Source organism: Lithobates pipiens, unplaced genomic scaffold (assembly GCF_037356315.1).
Source record: "Lithobates pipiens isolate NorthernLeopardFrog02 unplaced genomic scaffold, aLitPip1_a1.2 Scaffold_18, whole genome shotgun sequence".
In the NCBI taxonomy this organism is placed as follows: domain Eukaryota; kingdom Metazoa; phylum Chordata; class Amphibia; order Anura; family Ranidae; genus Lithobates; species Lithobates pipiens.
In genome coordinates, this window is record NW_027507758.1 from 308813170 (window position 1) to 308835787 (window position 22618).

General features: G+C 42.0%; 1 protein-coding gene across 1 annotated transcript; it reads left to right on the top strand.

Annotated features, from left to right (window-relative positions):
* Nucleotides 1-2950: 2950 nt before the first annotated feature.
* COQ3 (coenzyme Q3, methyltransferase) lies at nucleotides 2951-20615 on the top strand. Its single transcript, XM_077487204.1, has 7 exons — nucleotides 2951-3099; nucleotides 14921-15005; nucleotides 15647-15796; nucleotides 16959-17055; nucleotides 17693-17935; nucleotides 18470-18629; nucleotides 18796-20615. Exons 1-7 carry the CDS (start codon nucleotides 3045-3047, stop codon nucleotides 18981-18983), a joined length of 978 nt encoding a protein of 325 aa, XP_077343330.1. The 5' UTR covers nucleotides 2951-3044; the 3' UTR covers nucleotides 18984-20615.
* The last annotated feature ends 2003 nt before the right edge of the window (nucleotides 20616-22618 follow it).

Here is a 22618-nt window from a genome sequence, read left to right on the forward strand (position 1 = left end):
CTTCGCTGGCTCCTGTGTCAGGTAAGTGACACGTAATGGACTACTATGCGATGCATAGTAGTCCATTATGCTTTGCCTTTGCAGGGAATGAAAGAGGAAGTAAACTCATCAGGGTTTACTTCCTCTTTAAACACCTTCCTGCCCAGACCAATTTTGAGCTTTCATCACTGTCACACTTTGAATGACAATTGCGCAGTCATGCTACGCTGTAACCAAATGAAATTTTTATAATTTTTCCCCCACAAATAGAGCTTTCTTTTGGTGGTATTTGATCACCTCTGGGGTTTTTATTTTTTGCTAAACAAATAAAAAAATACCGAAAATTTTGAAAAAAAATATGTTTTTTTTGTTTCAGTTTCAAAACTTTGTAAATAAGTTTTCTCCTTCACTGATGGGGCTACACTGATGGGCACTGATAAGGTGGCACTGATGGGCACCAATGAGGTGGCACTGATGAGGTGGCATTGATGGACACTGATATGTGGCACTGATAGGCGGCACTGATTGGTGGCACTGATGGGCGACACGGATGGGCACTGATAGCTGGCACGGATTGGCATGGATGGGCAGCATGGATGGGCATGGATAGGCGGCACAGATGGGCATGGATAGGCGGCACAGATGGGCATAGATAGGCAGCACAGATGGGCATGGATGGGTACTGATAGGTGGCACGGATGGGCACTGATAGGCGGCACAGGTGGGCACTGATAGGCGGCATTGTATTACATTATACTGTACTAATGGTCAGTCAGTGCCCACAATGGATGCCAATCAGTGCCAATAATGGATGCCAATCAGTGCCCAAAATGGGCATCACTGGCATGCATTATTGTTTGGCACTGATTGGCATCCATTGTGGGCACTGACTGGCATCCCTGGTGGTCTAGGGAGGATTACCTTGTGCTGGGCATCCCTGGTGGTCTGGTGGTGTCCCTGGCGGTCCAATGTGGGCATCCTCGGGGGGCTGTGCTGATAATCGATCAGCACAGACCCCCCCCCCTGTCAGAGGTGCAGCCGATCGGCTATCCTCTACTCACGTCTGACAGACGCGAGTGAGGAAAAGCCGATCACCGGCTTTTCCTATTTACACTGTGATCAGCCGTGATTGGACACGGCTGATCACGTGGTAAAGAGTCTCCGTCAGAGACTCTTTACCGAGATCGTAATTGCGGGGTGTCAGACTGACATCCCGCAACAACGATCGCCGCGATGCGTGCCCCCAAAATCCTGATCACGTCATATGACGTCCGGTCAGGATTTTGAAACCACTATGCCGCCGTGTATCTGTAATAGGGCGGACGGCAAGTGGTTAAAAAATTTTTTTTATTTTTAAAGTGCCCCATCCCCCTTGTAGTGCAAAGTGGATTTGCCTTTTGTAAAAAACCCACATAAAGTGGTAACCTGCAAAGGCTTTTAACCGCTTGCTGACCGCTGCATGTATATTTATGTCGACTGAATGGCACGGCTGCGCAAATGGGTGTACCTGTACGTCCCTCTGAATTTGCCGCCGTGCCATCGCGTGCGCGCTGCTGGTGGCGCACGCACCTACCACGAGCTCTGTGAGTAGGATCGGGCGAGTTGGCGGGGGATAACCGCGATCATCTCAAGGAGAGGAAGAACGGGGAGATTTTCATGTAAACAAGCATCGTTCTGCCTAGTGACAGTGTCACTGATCACCGCTCCCTGTAATCGCTTCAGTGATGTGTCACACATAGCCACGCCCCTTCTACAGTTAGAATCACTCCCTAGGACACACTTAGCCCCTACAGCGCCACCTAGTGTTAACCCCTTCACTGCTAGTCACATTTACACAGTAATCAATACATTTTTAATCGCACTGATCACTGTATAAAAGTGAATGGTCCCAAAAATGTGTCAAAATTGTCTGTGTTTGCCATAATGTCGCAGTCACGATAAAAAACGCTGATCGCCATCATTACTAGTAAAAAAAAAAAATATTAATAAAAATGCCATAAAACTATTCCCTATTTTGTAGATGCTATAACTTTAGCGCAGACCAATCAATAAATGCTTATTGCGACATATTTTTTACCAAAAATATGTAGAAGAATACATATCAGCCTAAACTGAGGAAAAAAATGTTTTTATATATTTTTTGGTGATATTTATTATAGCAAAAAGTAAAAAATAATGTATTTTTTTCAAACTTGTCCCTCTTTTTTTTGTTCATAGCCCAAAAAATTAAAACTGCAGAGGTGATCAAATACCACCAAAAGAAAGCTCTATTTGTGAGAAAAAAGGACGTCAGTTTTGTTTGGGAGCCACGTCGCACGACCGCTCAATTGTCAGTTAAAGTGACGCAGTGCTGAATTTCAAAAAAACGCTCTGGTCTTTTGCCAGCCAAATGGTCCAGGGCTGAAGTGGTTAAAGCGTCACCTATGGATAGCAAAGTTGTTGCCGTTGCAGGGGCGTGTGCAATTTTAAAGCATGACATTTGGTATCTATTCACTCGGCGTGACATTTTTTTTTATATTAGGTTATGTATTGTATTTTGTTTTGCATTAAACTTTTTAAAAAGTGTATTTTTTCCCCAAACATTGCATTTGAAAAAACGCTGCGCAAATTCTTAGTATTTTCTAGGGCCTCTGCCTTAAAAATATATATAATGTTTAGGGGTCATTTTCTAGTAAAAAGTACAGATTTTGACGTTGAAACAAAAAGGTGACAGAAAATGCCTGGTGTTCAAGTTTTTAATCATTTCTAGAATGTTTATAAAAGGTTTGATATCAGACCAAAAAAAAAAAAAGGCAGTTAAGGTAGAAAGAGAGAATTCTTTGTATGTGAGGACAGTTGTGAGAATGCCTGTCTATTCAGCACGTTTATACATAACAAGTCCTATGGTGGAGGTCAGCAGGGAAGACACAAGTAACAGTCTGCCCTTCTCTCTCATGGCGTCTCCTGGTCTTACTTCCGGGGTGGTGTTTCCTCTATGTGAGGGGGGCGTAATGTAATGGTTGCACATTTCCGGTGGCTGTCACCTATAAGCCGAGCCTGGCGTTAGCAGCGTATAGTGGAGAGCGATGTGGTCTCTGGTGATCTCAGTGAGAAGTGTGCGCTGTATAGGGAGCCGCTCAGGTAATGCAGCAAGAGAGGAGACACTTCCGGCTGCTTCATATCACATAGTCATTGCACATAGGACACCCAGCGTGCAGTACGTGCACGGGGCACTGTGTGTGTCCTAAAGTCTATAGGCATTCATAATATGGAATGTGTGTGGGGGGCGGGGCTACACAGCACTTTTCATTCATAACCGGATAGTTCGATCCAGTAACTTGGACAGTGTCAGAACACGTGTTCTCTATAACCAATCACAGTGCACACACCTCTCCCATCCCACCTGTTGGAGCTGACTCTTTAATCTGTTTATTTAAAATAGAACTAACATCATGGAGAGGAATTAGACCACTTGTCAGTTTTTGTTGCAGCCTGTGTCCCCATTGGGGAGATTTGACCTCTCGGTTTGTCCTGCTTACTGTTCTTGGAGTGAAAGAGAATCTCACATTTTGTGTTGTCTCCAGAACAGGATTTGAGGGGAAATCTTCTAATGGGGTGTAGTGTCACAGTTTGCTGCCTATCACAGGATGGTGCGGAAGTGACGTTGTTGCGTACTGCGCATGCGCGATGCGTTCCAACATAGTTTCGGTGTAGTGTCACAGTTTGATGCCTATCACAGGATGGTGCGGAAGTGACGTTGTTGCGTACTGCGCATGCGCGATGCGCTCCAAACGCTCGCGCCGTGCGTTCCAACATAGTTTCGGCAATACAGTTCAGCGAAACCATCACATAATGTTACGGAAGTGATGTTACACACAACACAAACACGGCCACGTTGTTGCGTACTGCGCATGCGCGATGCGTTCCAAACACTTGCGCCGTGCGTTCCAACATAGTTTCGGCAATATAGTTCAGCGAAACCATCACATAATGTTACGGAAGTGAAGTTACACACAACACAAACACTGGGCCGTTCGTTACAACACTAATACTTCCCTTGTTACCTAGTAGGTTTTGCATTGCTGGGACTTGTAGTGCCTATCCTGAGCTACATGCTTCAATGTTCAGTGTCCTCATCCCTATCCCCATGCTTCAATGTTCAGTGTCCATCCTTATCCCCGTGCTTCAATGTTCAGTGTCCTCATCCTTATCCCCGAGCTTCAATGTTCAGTGTCCATCCTTATCCCCGTGCTTCAATGTTCAGTGTCCTCATCCCTATCCGCGAGCTTCAATGTTCAGTGTCCTCATCCTTATCCCTGTGCTTCAATGTTCAGTGTCCTCATCCCTATCCCCCTGCTTCAATGTTTAGTGTCCTCATCCCTATCCCCCTGCTTCAATGTTCAGTGTCCTCATCCTTATCCCCCTGCTTCAATGTTCAGGGTCCTCATCCCTATCCCCCTGCTTCAATGTTCAGTGTCCTCATCCCTATCCGCGAGCTTCAATGTTCAGTGTCCTCATCCTTATCCCCCTGCTTCAATGTTCAGGGTCCTCATCCTTATCCCCGAGCTTCAATGTTCAGTGTCCTCATCCCTATCCCCCTGCTTCAATGTTCAGTGTCCTCATCCCTATCCGCGAGCTTCAATGTTCAGTGTCCTCATCCTTATCCCCCTGCTTCAATGTTCAGGGTCCTCATCCTTATCCCCGAGCTTCAATGTTCAGTGTCCTCATCCCTATCCCCCTGCTTCAATGTTCAGTGTCCTCATCCCTATCCGCGAGCTTCAATGTTCAGTGTCCTCATCCCTATCCGCGAGCTTCAATGTTCAGTGTCCTCATCCTTATCCCCGAGCTTCAATGTTCAGTGTCCTCATCCCTATCCCCCTGCTTCAATGTTCAGTGTCCTCATCCCTATCCGCGAGCTTCAATGTTCAGTGTCCTCATCCTTATCCCCCTGCTTTGATGAGGACACTGAACATCGAAGCATGGGGATAAGGATGAGGACACTGAACATTGAAGCTTGCGGATAGGGATGAGGACACTGAACATTGAAGCACAGGGATAAGGATGGACACTGAACATTGAAGCTCGGGGATAGGGATGAGGACACTGAACATTGAAGCAGGGGGATAGGGATGAGGACACTGAACATTGAAGCTCAGGGATAAGGATGAGGACACTGAACATTGAAGCACAGGGATAAGGATGAGGACACTGAACATTTAAAGCTTGCGGATAGGGATGAGGACACTGAACATTGAAGCACAGGGATAAGGATGAGGACACTGAACATTGAAGCTTGCGGATCGGGATGAGGACACTGAACATTGAAGCATGGGGATAGGGATGAGGACACTGAACATTGAAGCACAGGGATAAGGATGAGGACACTGAACATTGAAGCTCGCGGATAGGGATGAGGACACTGAACATTGAAGCATGGGGATAGGGATGAGGACACTGAACATTGAAGCACAGGGATAAGGATGAGGACACTGAACATTGAAGCTCGCGGATAGGGATGAGGACACTGAACATTGAAGCATGGGGATAGGGATGAGGACACTGAACATTGAAGCACAGGGATAAGGATGAGGACACTGAACATTGAAGCTCGCGGATAGGGATGAGGACACTGAACATTGAAGCATGGGGATAGGGATGAGGACACTGAACATTGAAGCACAGGGATAAGGATGAGGACACTGAACATTGAAGCTCGCGGATAGGGATGAGGACACTGAACATTGAAGCACGGGGATAAGGATGGACACTGAACATTGAAGCTCGGGGATAAGGATGAGGACACTGAACATTGAAGCACGGGGATAAGGATGGACACTGAACATTGAAGCATGGGGATAGGGATGAGGACACTGAACATTGAAGCATGTAGCTCAGGATAGGCACTACAAGTCCCAGCAATGCAAAACCTACTAGGTAACAAGGGAAGTATTAGTGTTGTAACGAACGGCCCAGTGTTTGTGTTGTGTGTAACTTCACTTCCGTAACATTATGTGATGGTTTCGCTGAACTGTATTGCCGAAACTATGTTGGAACGCACGGCGCGAGCGTTTGGAGCGCATCGCGCATGCGCAGTACGCAACAACGTCACTTCCGCACCATCCTGTGATAGGCATCAAACTGTGACACTACATCGGCAATACAGTTCAGCGAAACCATCACATAATGTTACGGAAGTGATGTTACACACAACACAAACACGGCCACGTTGTTGCGTACTGCGCATGCGCGATGCGTTCCAAACACTTGCGCCGTGCGTTCCAACATAGTTTCGGCAATATAGTTCAGCGAAACCATCACATAATGTTACGGAAGTGAAGTTACACACAACACAAACACTGGGCCGTTCGTTACAACACTAATACTTCCCTTGTTACCTAGTAGGTTTTGCATTGCTGGGACTTGTAGTGCCTATCCTGAGCTACATGCTTCAATGTTCAGTGTCCTCATCCCTATCCCCATGCTTCAATGTTCAGTGTCCATCCTTATCCCCGTGCTTCAATGTTCAGTGTCCTCATCCTTATCCCCGAGCTTCAATGTTCAGTGTCCATCCTTATCCCCGTGCTTCAATGTTCAGTGTCCTCATCCCTATCCGCGAGCTTCAATGTTCAGTGTCCTCATCCTTATCCCCGTGCTTCAATGTTCAGTGTCCTCATCCCTATCCGCGAGCTTCAATGTTCAGTGTCCTCATCCTTATCCCTGTGCTTCAATGTTCAGTGTCCTCATCCCTATCCCCATGCTTCAATGTTCAGTGTCCTCATCCCTATCCGCAAGCTTCAATGTTCAGTGTCCTCATCCTTATCCCTGTGCTTCAATGTTCAGTGTCCTCATCCCTATCCGCAAGCTTTAAATGTTCAGTGTCCTCATCCTTATCCCTGTGCTTCAATGTTCAGTGTCCTCATCCTTATCCCTGAGCTTCAATGTTCAGTGTCCTCATCCCTATCCCCCTGCTTCAATGTTCAGTGTCCTCATCCCTATCCGCGAGCTTCAATGTTCAGTGTCCTCATCCTTATCCCCCTGCTTCAATGTTCAGGGTCCTCATCCTTATCCCCGAGCTTCAATGTTCAGTGTCCTCATCCCTATCCCCCTGCTTCAATGTTCAGTGTCCTCATCCCTATCCGCGAGCTTCAATGTTCAGTGTCCTCATCCTTATCCCCCTGCTTCGATGAGGACACTGAACATCGAAGCATGGGGATAAGGATGAGGACACTGAACATTGAAGCTTGCGGATAGGGATGAGGACACTGAACATTGAAGCACAGGGATAAGGATGGACACTGAACATTGAAGCTCGGGGATAGGGATGAGGACACTGAACATTGAAGCAGGGGGATAGGGATGAGGACACTGAACATTGAAGCTCGGGGATAAGGATGAGGACACTGAACATTGAAGCAGGGGGATAGGGATGAGGACACTGAACATTGAAGCTCGGGGATAAGGATGAGGACACTGAACATTGAAGCTCGGGGATAGGGATGAGGACACTGAACATTGAAGCTCGGGGATAGGGATGAGGACACTGAACATTGAAGCATGGGGATAGGGATGAGGACACTGAACATTGAAGCATGGGGATAGGGATGAGGACACTGAACATTGAAGCATGTAGCTCAGGATAGGCACTACAAGTCCCAGCAATGCAAAACCTACTAGGTAACAAGGGAAGTATTAGTGTTGTAACGAACACTTCCGTAACATTATGTGATGGTTTCGCTGAACTGTATTGCCGAAACTATGTTGGAACGCACGGCGCGAGCGTTTGGAACGCATCGCGCATGCGCAGTACGCAACAACGTCACTTCCGCACCATCCTGTGATAGGCAGCAAACTGTGACACTACAGGGGACGCTAGTTCTGGCGACAGCTATGGAGGGATTTCCTCTCACTTCCTGTTTTGGCTATGGGAAGGGAAGGGTAATATCCTTTATGGGCTATAGAGTGTGTGTGTGTGTGTGTGGTGTGTTTATTTTTTTTATTTTTTTTTTGCCTAAAAAGGTTTATAACTCTTTTGAAAAAAAATTGAGGGGGGAAATAATTGTGTCTTTTTAGTTTTGGCACATAGTATACATATCGGCCTAGACTGAGGATACATTTTTTAATATATATTTTTTTGTGAATATTTATTATTGCAAAACGTAAAAAATATTGCTTTTTTTTTTCAAAATTGTGGCTCTTTTTTTGTTTCTAGCACAAAAAATAAAAACCACAGAGGTGATCAAATGCCACCAATAGCTCTATTTGTGGGGGGAAAAAACGTATGTAGTGAGAAAGGAGCAGGCACACGACCTGCTTCTCTGATTACCGCTGAGGGAAAGCTATAGAGCAGTTGTACCCAGGAAAGGAATACAGGCCCAAACTTGGTTGGAGTCGTCTGGAGGTATTGCCACTCGATGCTCTCGAATGCCTTGTGGGCATCTAGCGACAGCAGCGCCCTATCACCCAAATTATCTGCCCGGGACTGTATATTAAGAAACAATCAGTGTAGATTGATGGCTGTGGATCTTTCCGGTATAATGGCCAGTTCACACCAGATGCAGTTCTATTTTTTTTTTCTGCACCAATACAGTCACTTTATGCACCAGAAACTGACTGCATGGTGTGAACTAGAGTCATTTGAATACATGGAAAGCACTGCGCATGCATTTTTAATGCAGAAAAGTGCACGGAACTGCGTCTGGTGTGAACTGGCCCTAAAGCCGCATTGGTCCGGGTGTATAATGGAGGAGATTAACTTATTAACCTGCCTGGTGGTGATCCAGAGTTTGGCTCGGGTTGGGATTTCAGCACCACGAGCCAGACTCGGGATTGCATTGTAGGATACAGGGAGAGTTACTTACCTTGTCCCCTGGATCCAGCGATGTCCCCCCGCTGTGTATGCGAGCTCCTCCGCTCGATTCACACAGTGTCCGAGTGCCACTGAGCTCCGTTCCCTGCAACGTTACGACGCACGGGAGCAGAGATCGGTGCCAAATTCAAAAAAGTAAAAACACAGAACATACAGTATACTGTAATATGTAAGATTACAGTACTGTATTAAAAAAAAAATACACATCCCCTTTGTCCCTAGTGGTCTGTCCAGTGACCTGCATGTAGTTTTATATTATAAATACTGTTTTTTTTTTTTCTGCCTGGAATTTGGAGATTGTCCATAGCAACCAAAAAGTGTCCCTTTATGTCAAAAGTGATTTTAGAAATTATTAAAGATACACACACACCGAACCCTTTACCTAGTGTATCACCACAGCGCTTAAATGACACGAATTCTACACCTTAGCTGCCACTTGTTACAAACTGTCAAAATATATAAAGGTGCATACAAACTAGTGCTAAAGATACAATTAACTAATTGGTTGCACGTGGCGCTGTTACCTGTGTGCCTTTCAGTCAACACTCCCTAATCTTCTAAAAAATCCTATCCCACATCATACAAAATGTGATAATTAGTAAACACTTCAGTAAATACCCAAATTTACAATTAGATTAAGTGTACAGTGACATAAATGAGCAAACGTGAGTATAGTCCATCCACCGAATACAAAAAAAAATCTAGAATATAAAAAAATTATATATAAAGATAAAACAAAAAAAAAATATATATAATATCCAAATAATAAAGAGTCTTTTTATAGAGGCGTGAACAAATCTCCAGTGTTTAAATCTCCTTATACACGTGACTCCTTCACCACACCATCCGTGCTTAATGGCCCCCCTTCGTGAAAAAACTCACCAAATGCTAAGCCTTACACTCTCGTGTGAGGCAAAAGGGCTTGCAACAGATCTCTCAAGATGTAATTCAGATATCAGCACATCCGATTTTATCTTCTCCAATTGCGTACTTCAATGTGTATATATAAATACCTCAAAGAAAAATCACAGAGGGAGACCCCAATAGTGTAATACTGCAAACACTCTTTAATGTAAAAAATCGCACTCTTTATGCACTCACATGAACTTAAAAGGGTAAAATCACTTCAAAAGGATAAAGAAACTTGCTTCACAAATCCACTCCACAACAGCATTCTGAATACGTCGGGGCATTGGTGGTCACAGCGGACTTATTAGATACGGTACTGGATCGCTAAATCTCACCCCTCCTCGTGCGTCCCGCCTGGTCCCACACAGCAGGTCCGTTCGAAAAAGGCGCCTTCAGATCAGATGATTCAGTCCACTTAGTCCTGTACCTCCTTCCCAGCTCCGTGTATGTCAGCTCAATGTTCACCAGATAGCCACGCCCCCGACATGTTTCGTCATATCAGACTTATTCATGGGATTGGCTATCTGGTCTAGCAACCCACCTTATATTCCCCCATCGTCCAATCAGCTCATCTCACTATCAGTCTCACATCCATATTGCTGGGATGTGTCCTGTCGTACATATTAAGCGCCGAAGCCAGAAATATGATTCGCGCATGCTCAAATCACAGTATTCGATATCCCCCTTTTTCGAAAACTGGTGATCGAAATATTCGATCCGCCAATACGCTACGGTCTCCGGTGCGTGTATCAAAGTATACTAGGTACGTCGAAACATTCGACCATAGTTGTAATATTCGACATTCGGTAAATTCCGCTCAGGTATCCACACAGGCTGCGTCACACCAGGTCGCGCGTGCGCCGAGATCGAAACCGCATGTCCCCGTCTCCACAATATTCAAGTGTAGGAATCCGTGTCACCGTCTTCTGGAACCCAATAAAGTGCGAAACCAATCACAATACCTATGGTGGTGTCAGTCCCCATCTATAGTATCTCTCCATCTATGAGGCGGTATCTTTCTAAATAATACCCTGTACCCAGTACACTCTGCTTAATCAATGTGTCCTCACACAGTAGATGAACCAGTCTGTCTACAGATACAGACATACATAAGTGTACCTAGTATACTTTGATACACGCACCGGAGACCGTAGCGTATTGGCGGATCGAATATTTCGATCACCAGTTTTCGAAAAAGGGGGATATCGAATACTGTGATTTGAGCATGCGCGAATCATATTTCTGGCTTCGGCGCTTAATATGTACGACAGGACACATCCCAGCAATATGGATGTGAGACTGATAGTGAGATGAGCTGATTGGACGATGGGGGAATATAAGGTGGGTTGCTAGACCAGATAGCCAATCCCATGAATAAGTCTGATATGACGAAACATGTCGGGGGCGTGGCTATCTGGTGAACATTGAGCTGACATACACGGAGCTGGGAAGGAGGTACAGGACTAAGTGGACTGAATCATCTGATCTGAAGGCGCCTTTTTCGAACGGACCTGCTGTGTGGGACCAGGCGGGACGCACGAGGAGGGGTGAGATTTAGCGATCCAGTACCGTATCTAATAAGTCCGCTGTGACCACCAATGCCCCGACGTATTCAGAATGCTGTTGTGGAGTGGATTTGTGAAGCAAGTTTCTTTATCCTTTTGAAGTGATTTTACCCTTTTAAGTTCATGTGAGTGCATAAAGAGTGCGATTTTTTTACATTAAAGAGTGTTTGCAGTATTACACTATTGGGGTCTCCCTCTGTGATTTTTCTTTGAGGTATTTATATATACACATTGAAGTACGCAATTGGAGAAGATAAAATCGGATGTGCTGATATCTGAATTACATCTTGAGAGATCTGTTGCAAGCCCTTTTGCCTCACACGAGAGTGTAAGGCTTAGCATTTGGTGAGTTTTTTCACGAAGGGGTGCCATTAAGCACGGATGGTGTGGTGAAGGAGTCACGTGTATAAGGAGATTTAAACACTGGAGATTTGTTCACGCCTCTATAAAAAGACTCTTTATTATTTGGATATTATATATTTTTTTTTTTGTTTTATCTTTATATATAATTTTTTTATATTCTAGATTTTTTTTGTATTCGGTGGATGGACTATACTCACGTTTGCTCATTTATGTCACTGTACACTTAATCTAATTGTAAATTTGGGTATTTACTGAAGTGTTTACTAATTATCACATTTTGTATGATGTGGGATAGGATTTTTTAGAAGATTAGGGAGTGTTGACTGAAAGGCACACAGGTAACAGCGCCACGTGCAACCAATTAGTTAATTGTATCTTTAGCACTAGTTTGTATGCACCTTTATATATTTTAAAAGTGATTTTAGGCCAACTAGAAAACAGCGATAATAAATTATAATCACTTGCAGAATTGAGCGATAGCGATTTGTGGGGAAATTCGTCATCAAACACTAAATCTAATGACATCGACAATTCTGCAAATGAGCAAATTTCAGTGTTTTGGGGTTTGATTACATTATTGAATAATTTTTATTATTATTTGTTATCATTATTTATAGTTATTTATTATATTGTAAACGTTATCACACCCGGAATGTCTACTAGACTCTGGTTAGAACAGGTTTAAGTGAGTTATTCCTAAGAATTACAGGCCTACAATATAAAACGCCAAATTTCCATGCAAAATAATTGTAACGCTTTCAGCACCTAAAATCTGAAATAATCATACCGCCAGGGAGGTTAAGTCTTAGGGCCAGTACCTTCACCAGGATTTTTATGTCAAAAGCGGTCAAAGTTTGTAAGTTCAGGTGCGACTTGCATAGACATCTGTCTTCCCAAGTCACACCTGAAGTAGCACTGAAATGCTACTTTAGAATAGTGCTACATCAGTTGAAGCAGCACAATTTTAGTGTCATGATTAGTGTGACTTTAGTGTCAGTGCGGTGCGATTTCAGATCACACTCCAGTGCATCAAAAGTAGTGGATGTATCACTTTTGGAAACTCAATGCAACAGAATGGCATAGTACTTTTTGTACCATGTAATCTGGTGCAGGCAGACACACTGTTTGCGACTTGTGTTTGGGTTGTGAAGAACACTGACACTCGCTGCAGATTGCAACTGCAGTGCGTTCTGAAAGCAGTTCAGGAATTATGCACAGAACTCAGGTTTTCAGCACTGAACCTAGCCTAAGTTTATTTTATTTTTTTCCAACCTATTTAGTTGAATGGGCTGAAATTAGGCTGGATTCACACCAATGCATTTTTAGTGCTTTTTGCATTTTGCAGCTTTGCACTACAGTTCATTTACCATGGTTTCCTATGGAACACGTTCTGTAGTGCAAATCTGAAAAGTGCAAAAAGCACTAAAAATGCATAAGTGTGAATCAGGCCTTACACCAGATAGCACAAAAAGCAGTGCATGCACTACATTTCAAAAACACACCAAATCGCATGGTACTGTGGTGCCATATGATCCAGTGCACGCTAATGCACTGCATTTGTGATCTGCGTATGGGATGTCTTTACACTGAATACATTGACACCCGCAGCAGATTGCACACCTAGTATGTTTTGAATGCGATGTGGGGAAACGTGCACAAAACTTTCCCGCACTGTGTTCTAGTGTGAATGAGCCCTGAATGAATATATAATTTGGTGTACCTAGTGTATTTGACACCCTGGGCCTATAATTGATACTAATTATCAACAATTTTATTTTTGGTAGTGTTCTTCAAATAATAAAAAAACAAAAAAAAATAAAACAGATGGTTCAGCCAATCGGAGGAAGCTTTGTATGCATTCAGACACTACAAAGCTCCCTCTAATGGCTTTCACAGTCCACCTTTATATTACAGGCGGTGGGGAGGGAAGGGAAGGGAAGTTCCCATCCCACTGCTAGAACACAACGCTGTGTACTGTAGGTAGCCGAGGCTACCTACAGTCCATACAGCTCTGAGAGCCGCTGCACGTCTTAGTGAAGTAAATAGTTTACTTGCACCAACTTGGTCTGAATGAACTGTTTAAACTTCACTAAAATATGGAGATCAGCTTTAACCATTTCAGCTACGGAAAATGTTACCCTCCTCATTACAATAAATGTTTTTGCTATGTGGCACTGCGCTATTTTTAGTGACAATTGCGCAGTCATGCTGTACACAAATGTATATAATTTTTTTCACACAAATGGAGCTTTCTTTTGGCAATATTTGATCACCTCTGTTTGTGTTTTTTTTTTTTTTTTTTTTTTTACTATATAAAAACATTCCCCATCTGGGTGATCTATGTACATTACAAGGATTTTAACAAACTTTGTGGCAGATTCTTACCTTTTTTTTTTTTTTTTTTTGTTCTGACGAAATGGCGGTTTGTTTGTGTGCATCTGTATGGGAGTGGTTTTAGAATTATCAATCAACTGCTGCACCTGCAGGGTTCTAATGAAGAAATTGTCTGCATCTGTTTTAGGCTTGATTTCTTTTTGAGAGCATCTCGCCAAAAAATTTAATTTTTGTTGCAGGGGATGCTCAATATCTGACTTGTATCTCAGTGCAGAGTTCTGGGAGAATCAGTAAACCAATCACACAAGCAGGAAATTACATTTTCAGGTGGTGTTTTGTAAAGAACACCTCCAGGTAGCCATATTGCATTTTACAGAAAATGATAACGCTGCAGATTGAAAAGGAAAGGTCATTTGTAATAACATTCAATTACACTGTGACTTGTGCAGCAATTGTATACACTTTATTTTTTCCCTGTGAAAGTGAAGTTGCCCTTTAATGCTCTTCCTTCTACAAAATGCTGACATGGGCTTTTGAATAGACCTGTAAGTAAAGTTGCAATAACACGAATGTGGGATTTACCGTCTATGTTCTGCAAATACATTTTGTCTGGCTGCAGTTATGATCTGCTAGTTTTTAGTATATAGGAAAGGTATACGGGTCAGGAAAATTAGAATTGATATAAATATTTTTGCTCTTGTGTCTCAGGGTATTTCAACCCTGGCATTTATTAAAATAAAATATATATGCAGCCTGTCTACATTAACTATAAATAATAGAAGCATTTCAGTTTGGCTTTACAAATGCATGGTTCTTGCCTCCTTGCATGTCTGTCATGACATATTTGTATATTTAGTAGTATGTAGAATAGATGTTCCTTTTCTATATTCACATTGCTATCATTTTTTTCTTTTTTTGACAACAGTTGTCAGTTTAATACCTACTCTTCAGAAGTTGTCCTTTGGTAACCAAGAAAGCAGATATGGCAGCACAGCAGCCAGAACAAGACTGTAAGCTTTGGGTTTGGTGCTTGTAGAATGTGTGTGTGGTGTTTTTTTTATTTTTTTATTTTTTGTTAAATATATACACTGTATATAAATATTGCAAAGCCCAATTTTAGTTGTTAAAGGCATAGAGACCCCTGTCAGGATTTTTTGCAGTCTGTCTCCATTAGGGAGATTGCCTCACTTTCCTTGTAAGGACAGTAAATCTTTTCAGTGGGGATTCAGATTGCAACAACACATACTTTTTAGTGGGGGTGGTTTAGAGCCTCTATTCTTTCTTCCCCTTTTTCTTTATTTTTATGTTTTATTTCTTTCTTTCTGTCTTTGATATCACGTCCCCATGTTAACAACTCACCTCCTTTCATGCCCTATTCTTAGAGTATAAGCACATGGTGAATTCTCCCCAGAGTATTTACTTGTACAAAATCTATTCCAACTGTATTGGGTTAAAAGTGACAAATAACATTATTATTATTATTATTATTCATTTGATTCATTTTGCAGCATTAATTTGTGTTCTTCCTATGATTCACTGCATTTAATTAGGCTGTACAGCCTCAAAGCTTTGGCGGCATCTGTGTCTACATTTTAAAGTGTGTGGGGTTGTTTTTTTTTTTTTTTTTTTTTTTTTTTCCCTCCTCTGATAGGCACCAAGTAAGACGGGCATACTTCACTTCTCATACAGTGGATCCTACTGAGCTGAAGAAATTTCAGGCTTGGTCAGCAAAATGGTGGGATGAAGAAGGAATATACAAAGCTCTCCATGCCATGAATGATATTCGTGTACCCTTTGTAAGGTATATAATACATGATTATTTGCATCACATTACAGTGGGTTTACTAAACCCTAAAGACTATTTCAAAGGGTTCTTGTACTCCAGATGTTGACGTAAATGTTGTTGGGATGGATTAAAAAAAAGCAAAAAAAAAACACGCAGGTTGTCAGTTAAGTGGTACTTCTAACACAGAGATCCTCAAAACCTGTTTACCAATAAAGGAGCAGTTCCCTGTCCTTTAAAGGTGAGTTCCAATTATGGATATTTAATACATGGCTACATTATACCTGGCTGATCCCCTTGCATGCTGGAAATCCCTGAAGTAGACCCTACTACACCAGTGATATCCACTTGCTTCTGGGTCCCATGATGAGCGGCTGCCCTCCTGAATATAGGGGGGCAGCCACTATGTATATACCATAACCGGCCGATGCCCTGGGAGGCTGTAAATCACTCAAGTAGACACCACTACTCCAGCGATCTCCGCTAGCTTCCATGTCCCTTGGCAAGCGGCCATTCTGATGCATTCTGAGCATAGAAAGCCAGCCATTTGGCATGGGCGCTATTTTAGAGAATGCTTGCATTCATTTTGAAAATGGAAAAGTGTTCTGATTTACATGAGGTGCAGAGCACAATGTCGCTGACCTGCCTCTCCACCTTGTAACTTCAGAGAGCACTTTTGTATTTTATTGCTTTGCATTCTCTGAATGGAGTCCATGCCAAGTGGCTGCCCTCCTATGTTTGGAATGCTTCAGACCAGCAGCTTGCCAGGGGCACATGGAAGCAAGCAGAGATTACTGGAGTAGTGATCTTCAGTGATTTCCAGCTTTCTAGGGCATCTGCCAGGTATGGTATATACATTGTTGGTGTCAGTTGTGAAAAATCGTTGACCTCAGTGGGTTAAATTATGCCTTATGCATAAATCAGATCAGTAACCGCGTGAACCTCTCGATGGATAGCAAAACACAACACAATACAAACCCTAATATCAGGCTAAACTCTCCTAATCTTGACCCAATATAGGCCAAGCTCCACTGTTTGTGAAAACAAATTTGCCCAGAGTCCAGCTTTAGGAAATGTTTCTTGCATAGTGTTTTGTTAGGAAGAGTAAAAGTTTCAGCATTTATCTTTAGTACATGTGGGTCAGTTCTTTGTTACACTATTGTCTAATCTTATCTTCTAGAGATGTTCTTATGAGCAAAAGCTATCATGATGTTGGGTGCCCTCTGTCTGGCATAAAAATCCTTGATGTTGGCTGTGGTGGAGGACTTTTATCTGAGGTAACCATAAAAAAATAAAAAATAAAAAAAACTATCTGCATGGGTATCCTCATTTGCTAAATGCTATGTAATGTGTGGGAATGGACACATGAATTCCCTGGTGTTAATGCCAGTCCCTCTTCTTTCCTATTAAAAAAAACCGACCACTCTAAGCAGGAGAACACACCATGGTCAGTTCTCTCCTCCAACAGCCTTTCACTGAGAAGTTATGTGTATTGCTGCCCCCCCCCCCCCCCCCCCCCCCCAGCTCTTATGCAGCTAACAGAGGGAATGTGATCACTTATAGGAAAAAGTATGTTTTATAATGTGTTTTTTTTTTTTTTTAATTGTTTATATACCTATACACAAATGATTTGCAATGCTTTTACAAGGTGATCGTTTGCAATCACTTTAAAGATAGGCCTGTGTCTCTACAATCACTTGCCTCTTTGTTCAACGACTGTTTGCTATAATGGCTACATAAAGAATGTATTGTCTTTAATAGGAAGGACCTGTTTGGCAGATTTAACAGTAAATCCTAACTGCTGTGTATCATTGCAAAAGAACGCAAATGTTGCGGCTCATTTTTTTTTTTTTTTTTTTTTTGGGGGGTGGTTAATTAGTATTCTGGTTCTCCCACATATTATTTATATTGTAGCCACTTGGAAGACTAGGTGCTGCAGTTACAGGAATTGACCCTTTGGAAGATAATATTAGAACAGCAATACTTCATAAGTCAGCTGACCCTGCCTTAGACAAGCTTATCCAATACAAGCCTTGCACACTGGAAGAGGTTGCGGAGCAGGATTTCGAATCTTTTGATGCGGTTGTGGCTTCAGAAGTTGTGGAACATGTAAATAATATTGAGGCCTTCATCCAAAGCTGTTTTCATGTACTTAAGGTAGGACATAAAAAAATTATGTTTTTAGTATTCATTTTTATATTACAATCTTTTCACCTTTTCATAAGGACTGTTGCCTTTTAAGGGAGGCCAAATGATGATCAGTTTTTCACTGTATCGTAACAAGGACATGATTTTTTTACTATATTATAGAGAAGAATTATAGCTAAACTGTCAATACATTATATGAAATATAGACATTTGCCTACTATTCTTCTATTGTGTATTTTTAATAACCACCTTCTATTCTGCTATGGTTCAAGTAAGACTGGGTCCCCAAGACTCCTAATTGGAATTTTTAACCTCCTCACTTTTGATTTGTGCATGCATTACCTTATTGTCTATTATAATTTGGCACAATTGGTGTGGTGGTCTGTGTCTTTTTGGAGAGGAAGGGGAGGGTTTGAGTACCAGAACTGTCCAAACACTTTCGTCCAAATGTATGTTAAAGATTTTGTTACTTAATATTTATTATTAATAAGGCCAATAATCAGTTACAAATGTATATCTGATTTTATTTTTTTTATTTGGAAGCCAGGTGGTTCACTGTTTATCACAACCATAAATAAAACCAAGATATCCTATGTTCTTGGCATAGTGCTAGCAGAAAAGGTCATGTCCCTTGTTCCAGAAGGTACTCATGATTGGGACAAGTTCATCCCACCTGAAGAGCTTGAAAGACTACTTGAATCAAGTGAGTATTATGAATGTAACTTTCTTTGATCTGGATTTGTGTGACATTTGCTTAAATGTGGTCTGAATGTAATGACAGAGTTGATCTCAAAGGCATTCATATGCTGTAAATATGTTCTTACCCGCAGTTTACTGAATAAAATATCTTTTTACTTCCTAATTTACAGATGGTTTTGTGGTAGATACACTAAGGGGAATGCTGTACAACCCCTTCATGGGATCCTGGAGGTGGTTTGATGACACAAGCATTAACTATGCAGTTCATGCATTGAAGACTGTGCGCCAAGAACAGACCTCAGATATAGACTTTGAAAAAGAACAGGACATGCCTAAGGCTGCAGAGGCTTCTATATAATGGATATTTCATTTGCTTGCAGTGTAAACCAAGCATTATTTTCTAAACCATTATGTTCTGCATATAGTGTTCTGCTTTTGCCAAGATGGGATCAAGTGGATGCTGCTGCAGAGCCATCTTCTGTCCCAGGAAGACAACGATTTTTATTTTATTTTATTTTTTTTCCCCTCTGGTAAAGGTGCAATACTGTTGTAACTATGGCTTAGTTGCAATTGATTTCTTAAATAATGGACAGTGCTGCTTTTCAAACTATATTTAGTGTCCTTTTATAAAAACATGTTTGTTTATATAACAAAGTAAATGTTAATGCAAAAACAGATGAAAAACTGTCCATTTGTCAGTTTACATCAGTTTTTCGTCTGATCCGTTTTTCTAACTAAAGAAAAATTGACATTTGATCAGTTTCAAAAATGCATATTGACGGATGTAAATGGATAATCATCCATTTAAGTCAGTTTTTTTCCATAGAAATGCATTGATGTCCGTTTTTTTTCATCCGTCAACGGACGGATGAAAAACGGACGGCATGTGTGAAAGGGCCTTTAGACCCCTTTCACACTGTGCCGCCCATAGCGTTGGCGATAAAACGCCACTTTAACCCCCCGCCGCTAGCGGCCAAGAAAGGGTTAAAACCGCCTGCAATAGCGGCATTTTGCTGGCAGTATAGCCACGCTGCCCCATTGATTTCAATGTGCAGGAGCGGTAAACATACCGCTCTAAAGAAGCTGCTGGCAGGACTTTTCCTGACACCCTGCCAGTGGACCGCTCCAGTGGGAAAGCCCTTGGGCTTTCACACTGGAGACAATGGAGCAGCTTGGCGGATTGTAGGTGCTATTAACGCTATAGCGCCTGCAAAACGCCCTCAGTGTGAAAGGGGTCTAATATGCATTTACAGAGTTAGGCTTCATGTACACGGGACATTTCTCAACCTCTCCTGAATGCTGGAACACCACAGCTATTAATACATGTTTAAAAACGTGTGTTTAGCAGCGTTTACAAGCCACGTCTGTGTTCAGGAGCGTTTACTAAAGATAACCTCAGACGACTCCCAAACGATTAGAAAGCACAAAAAACATCAGCAGCTGAGAAAGCAGTGTGGTTTGTAACTAGCTGTTTATTTTTGGTTGGTTTGTTAATATGGATCCCATGATGAGCATGTGTGAGGAAATGCTCCTGATGTTGCTTTTGCTGAGGCTCCAAAGATGTAGAAAATTGCGTGAGAGGACCAGAGTTTGTCGCTACTGGACACATCCATTGATGGCTCAACGCATGTCCACAGGATACTTTTCTAATATGTTCAGCTGCGTAATTACACAGAAACACACTTTTTTTCATTTTACACGCATGTCAATTGCCACTTTCTGACGTTCTCTTGGAAAAGGTCAGACCCAGTCTAGTTTGCAGATTCTCAATTGTTGATGGGTTAGTGAAATTCCTATTCAACTTCAGCATCAAGTAATGCAAGTTGTGTATTGTACAGAATAATTGGCTGATGAGGGGAATATCAATGGTATATCAAGCTTGCATACAGTGATAATTGAGTTTTTTGGTGTGTGTGTCTTTTTTTTTTTTTTTTTTAAGCATTTTCCAGGCTCAAACGTAATAAAATAAAATGTTTTTTCTTTTTGAAAATGTGGGTAGCTGCATTTGAAATGCCTCTAAATGCAACTGACTATAAATGAATGTGTGTACATGTACTGATAAGATAACACAGAGGAGAGTTCAAGAGCAGTTTAAAAAAATGCCCAACTGCTCCTAAATGTCTGTTGTCGGCAGTGTACAGTCTAAGTTCACCTTTCAGAAAAAATGGGAAGATGAACTAACACTGTACAGCCTCCCCCCTGGTCAGAATCGGAGCAATGCTGATTGGTCAGCACTGGCAGAGAGCATCACTGTAATCCTACCTGGAAGCACTGATGGAAGAGTGGGGATTTGAAATCCCTAGACTGTTGTACTAGTGCATGGCCACTGCCATCTCATCACCCATGGAGGTAAGTACAGCAGAGATTGGGGTGGTGGTAAAGGTGTACAGTGTTCACCTTCATTTATTTATTTATTTATTTTCTGAGAAGGTAAACTAACACATTACATGATTTGTGAATGGTAAGGCTGCCAATCCGTTGTAAAGCATAGCTGAAGAAAAATTCCATCTGTAAGTTTCCTGGCCATCTGCAGTTTTTCAAACTGTGTGGTAAACTGGAAGAGCTTTAATTTATCATGAACCTAGTATTTAACTGCTTCCCACCCAGCCACTATATATATATATATATATATATATAATGTGTGTGTGTGTGTGTGTGTGTGTGTGTGTGTGTGTGTGTGTGTGTGTGTGTATGTATATATATATATATATATATATATATATATATATATATATATATATGTGTGTGTGTGTGTGTGTGTGTGTGTGTGTGTGTGTGTGTGTGTGTGTGTGTGTGTGTGTGTGTGTGTGTGTGTATATATATAATGACAGGACAAGCATTGTTCTGGGAGGACGTATACATACATCACCACAGAACTTGTGCGCACCCTGATCTGTGACCACTGTGTCTACTGGACACAGTGGATCACCAATCTGTGTACGGAGCCACTTTACCATAGTACCATGTGATTGCTGTGACTATTCACAGCGATCACATGTCCAGTAGTAAACAATGGCTGTCATTCATGATGCCATTGAACTACTGTGATCTTGGATCAAATGCTCCAGGGCCAATCATAGCAGCTCTGTACAATGGTGATTGGCCACAGCTATCAAACTATCACAGTAGTTCTTAATGACTGAATGGAGCTGACAACTGTCAGAAATGATGGCTTACATAGCCATCATGGCTGTATCCCCTGTGGATAACAGCACTTCTGGAACTACAAGAGCTCTTGTTCCTCCTTCTTTCGGCTTCCTGGCAACTGAACATGGCCTTTCTGGCCACAGCCTGTACCAGTAGGCTAGGTTTACTTGACTTGTAGGAACTCGGACCTGCTATAGGCAACGCTAAACTAAGCTTTTATATACCCTGACCAATTTAGGCACCCCATTACAGTGCATTGGTTTTAATACAAGTGGTGTGATATACGACATACAATATCTGGTATATTATTAGTACAAATACTGGGAAAAAATCTCACGTGTGGTATCCCCATACCTGGGAGGAGTAAAATGTGTTTTGGGGTGTAATTCTAAGTATGCCCATCCTCTGTGTGAGAATCATCTTATTAAATTGACAACTTTTGTGGGTTTAAAAAAAAAAAAAAAAGCATAATTTTTTGCCCCTAGAATACCTGAAGATTCTCCTTTTGGGTATTTTCCTTGTGTTTTGTGTATGCCGTGTGTTGTAAATGCATTTTTGTCAATAAGATATTTCTATTTTTTTTCCTGCATTTTCCAAAAAGTTGTGGAAAGACTTTGTCAAAAGACTCACTTTGTCTTTCAGAAAATACCTTGCTGTGTTTGCTTTTCAAAATGGGGATCATTTTTGTGCGTGTTTTCTACTGCTCCAGGGCCTCCAAAAATGTGATGGGTAGCCGGCAAATTAGATGCTTAATTTATGCTTCTTGAAAGCCCAAAAGTGCTCCTTTTGGGCCTCTCTATTCATCTACACTGTGAAAAGGTCCCACAGCTGTTGTATCCTCATACT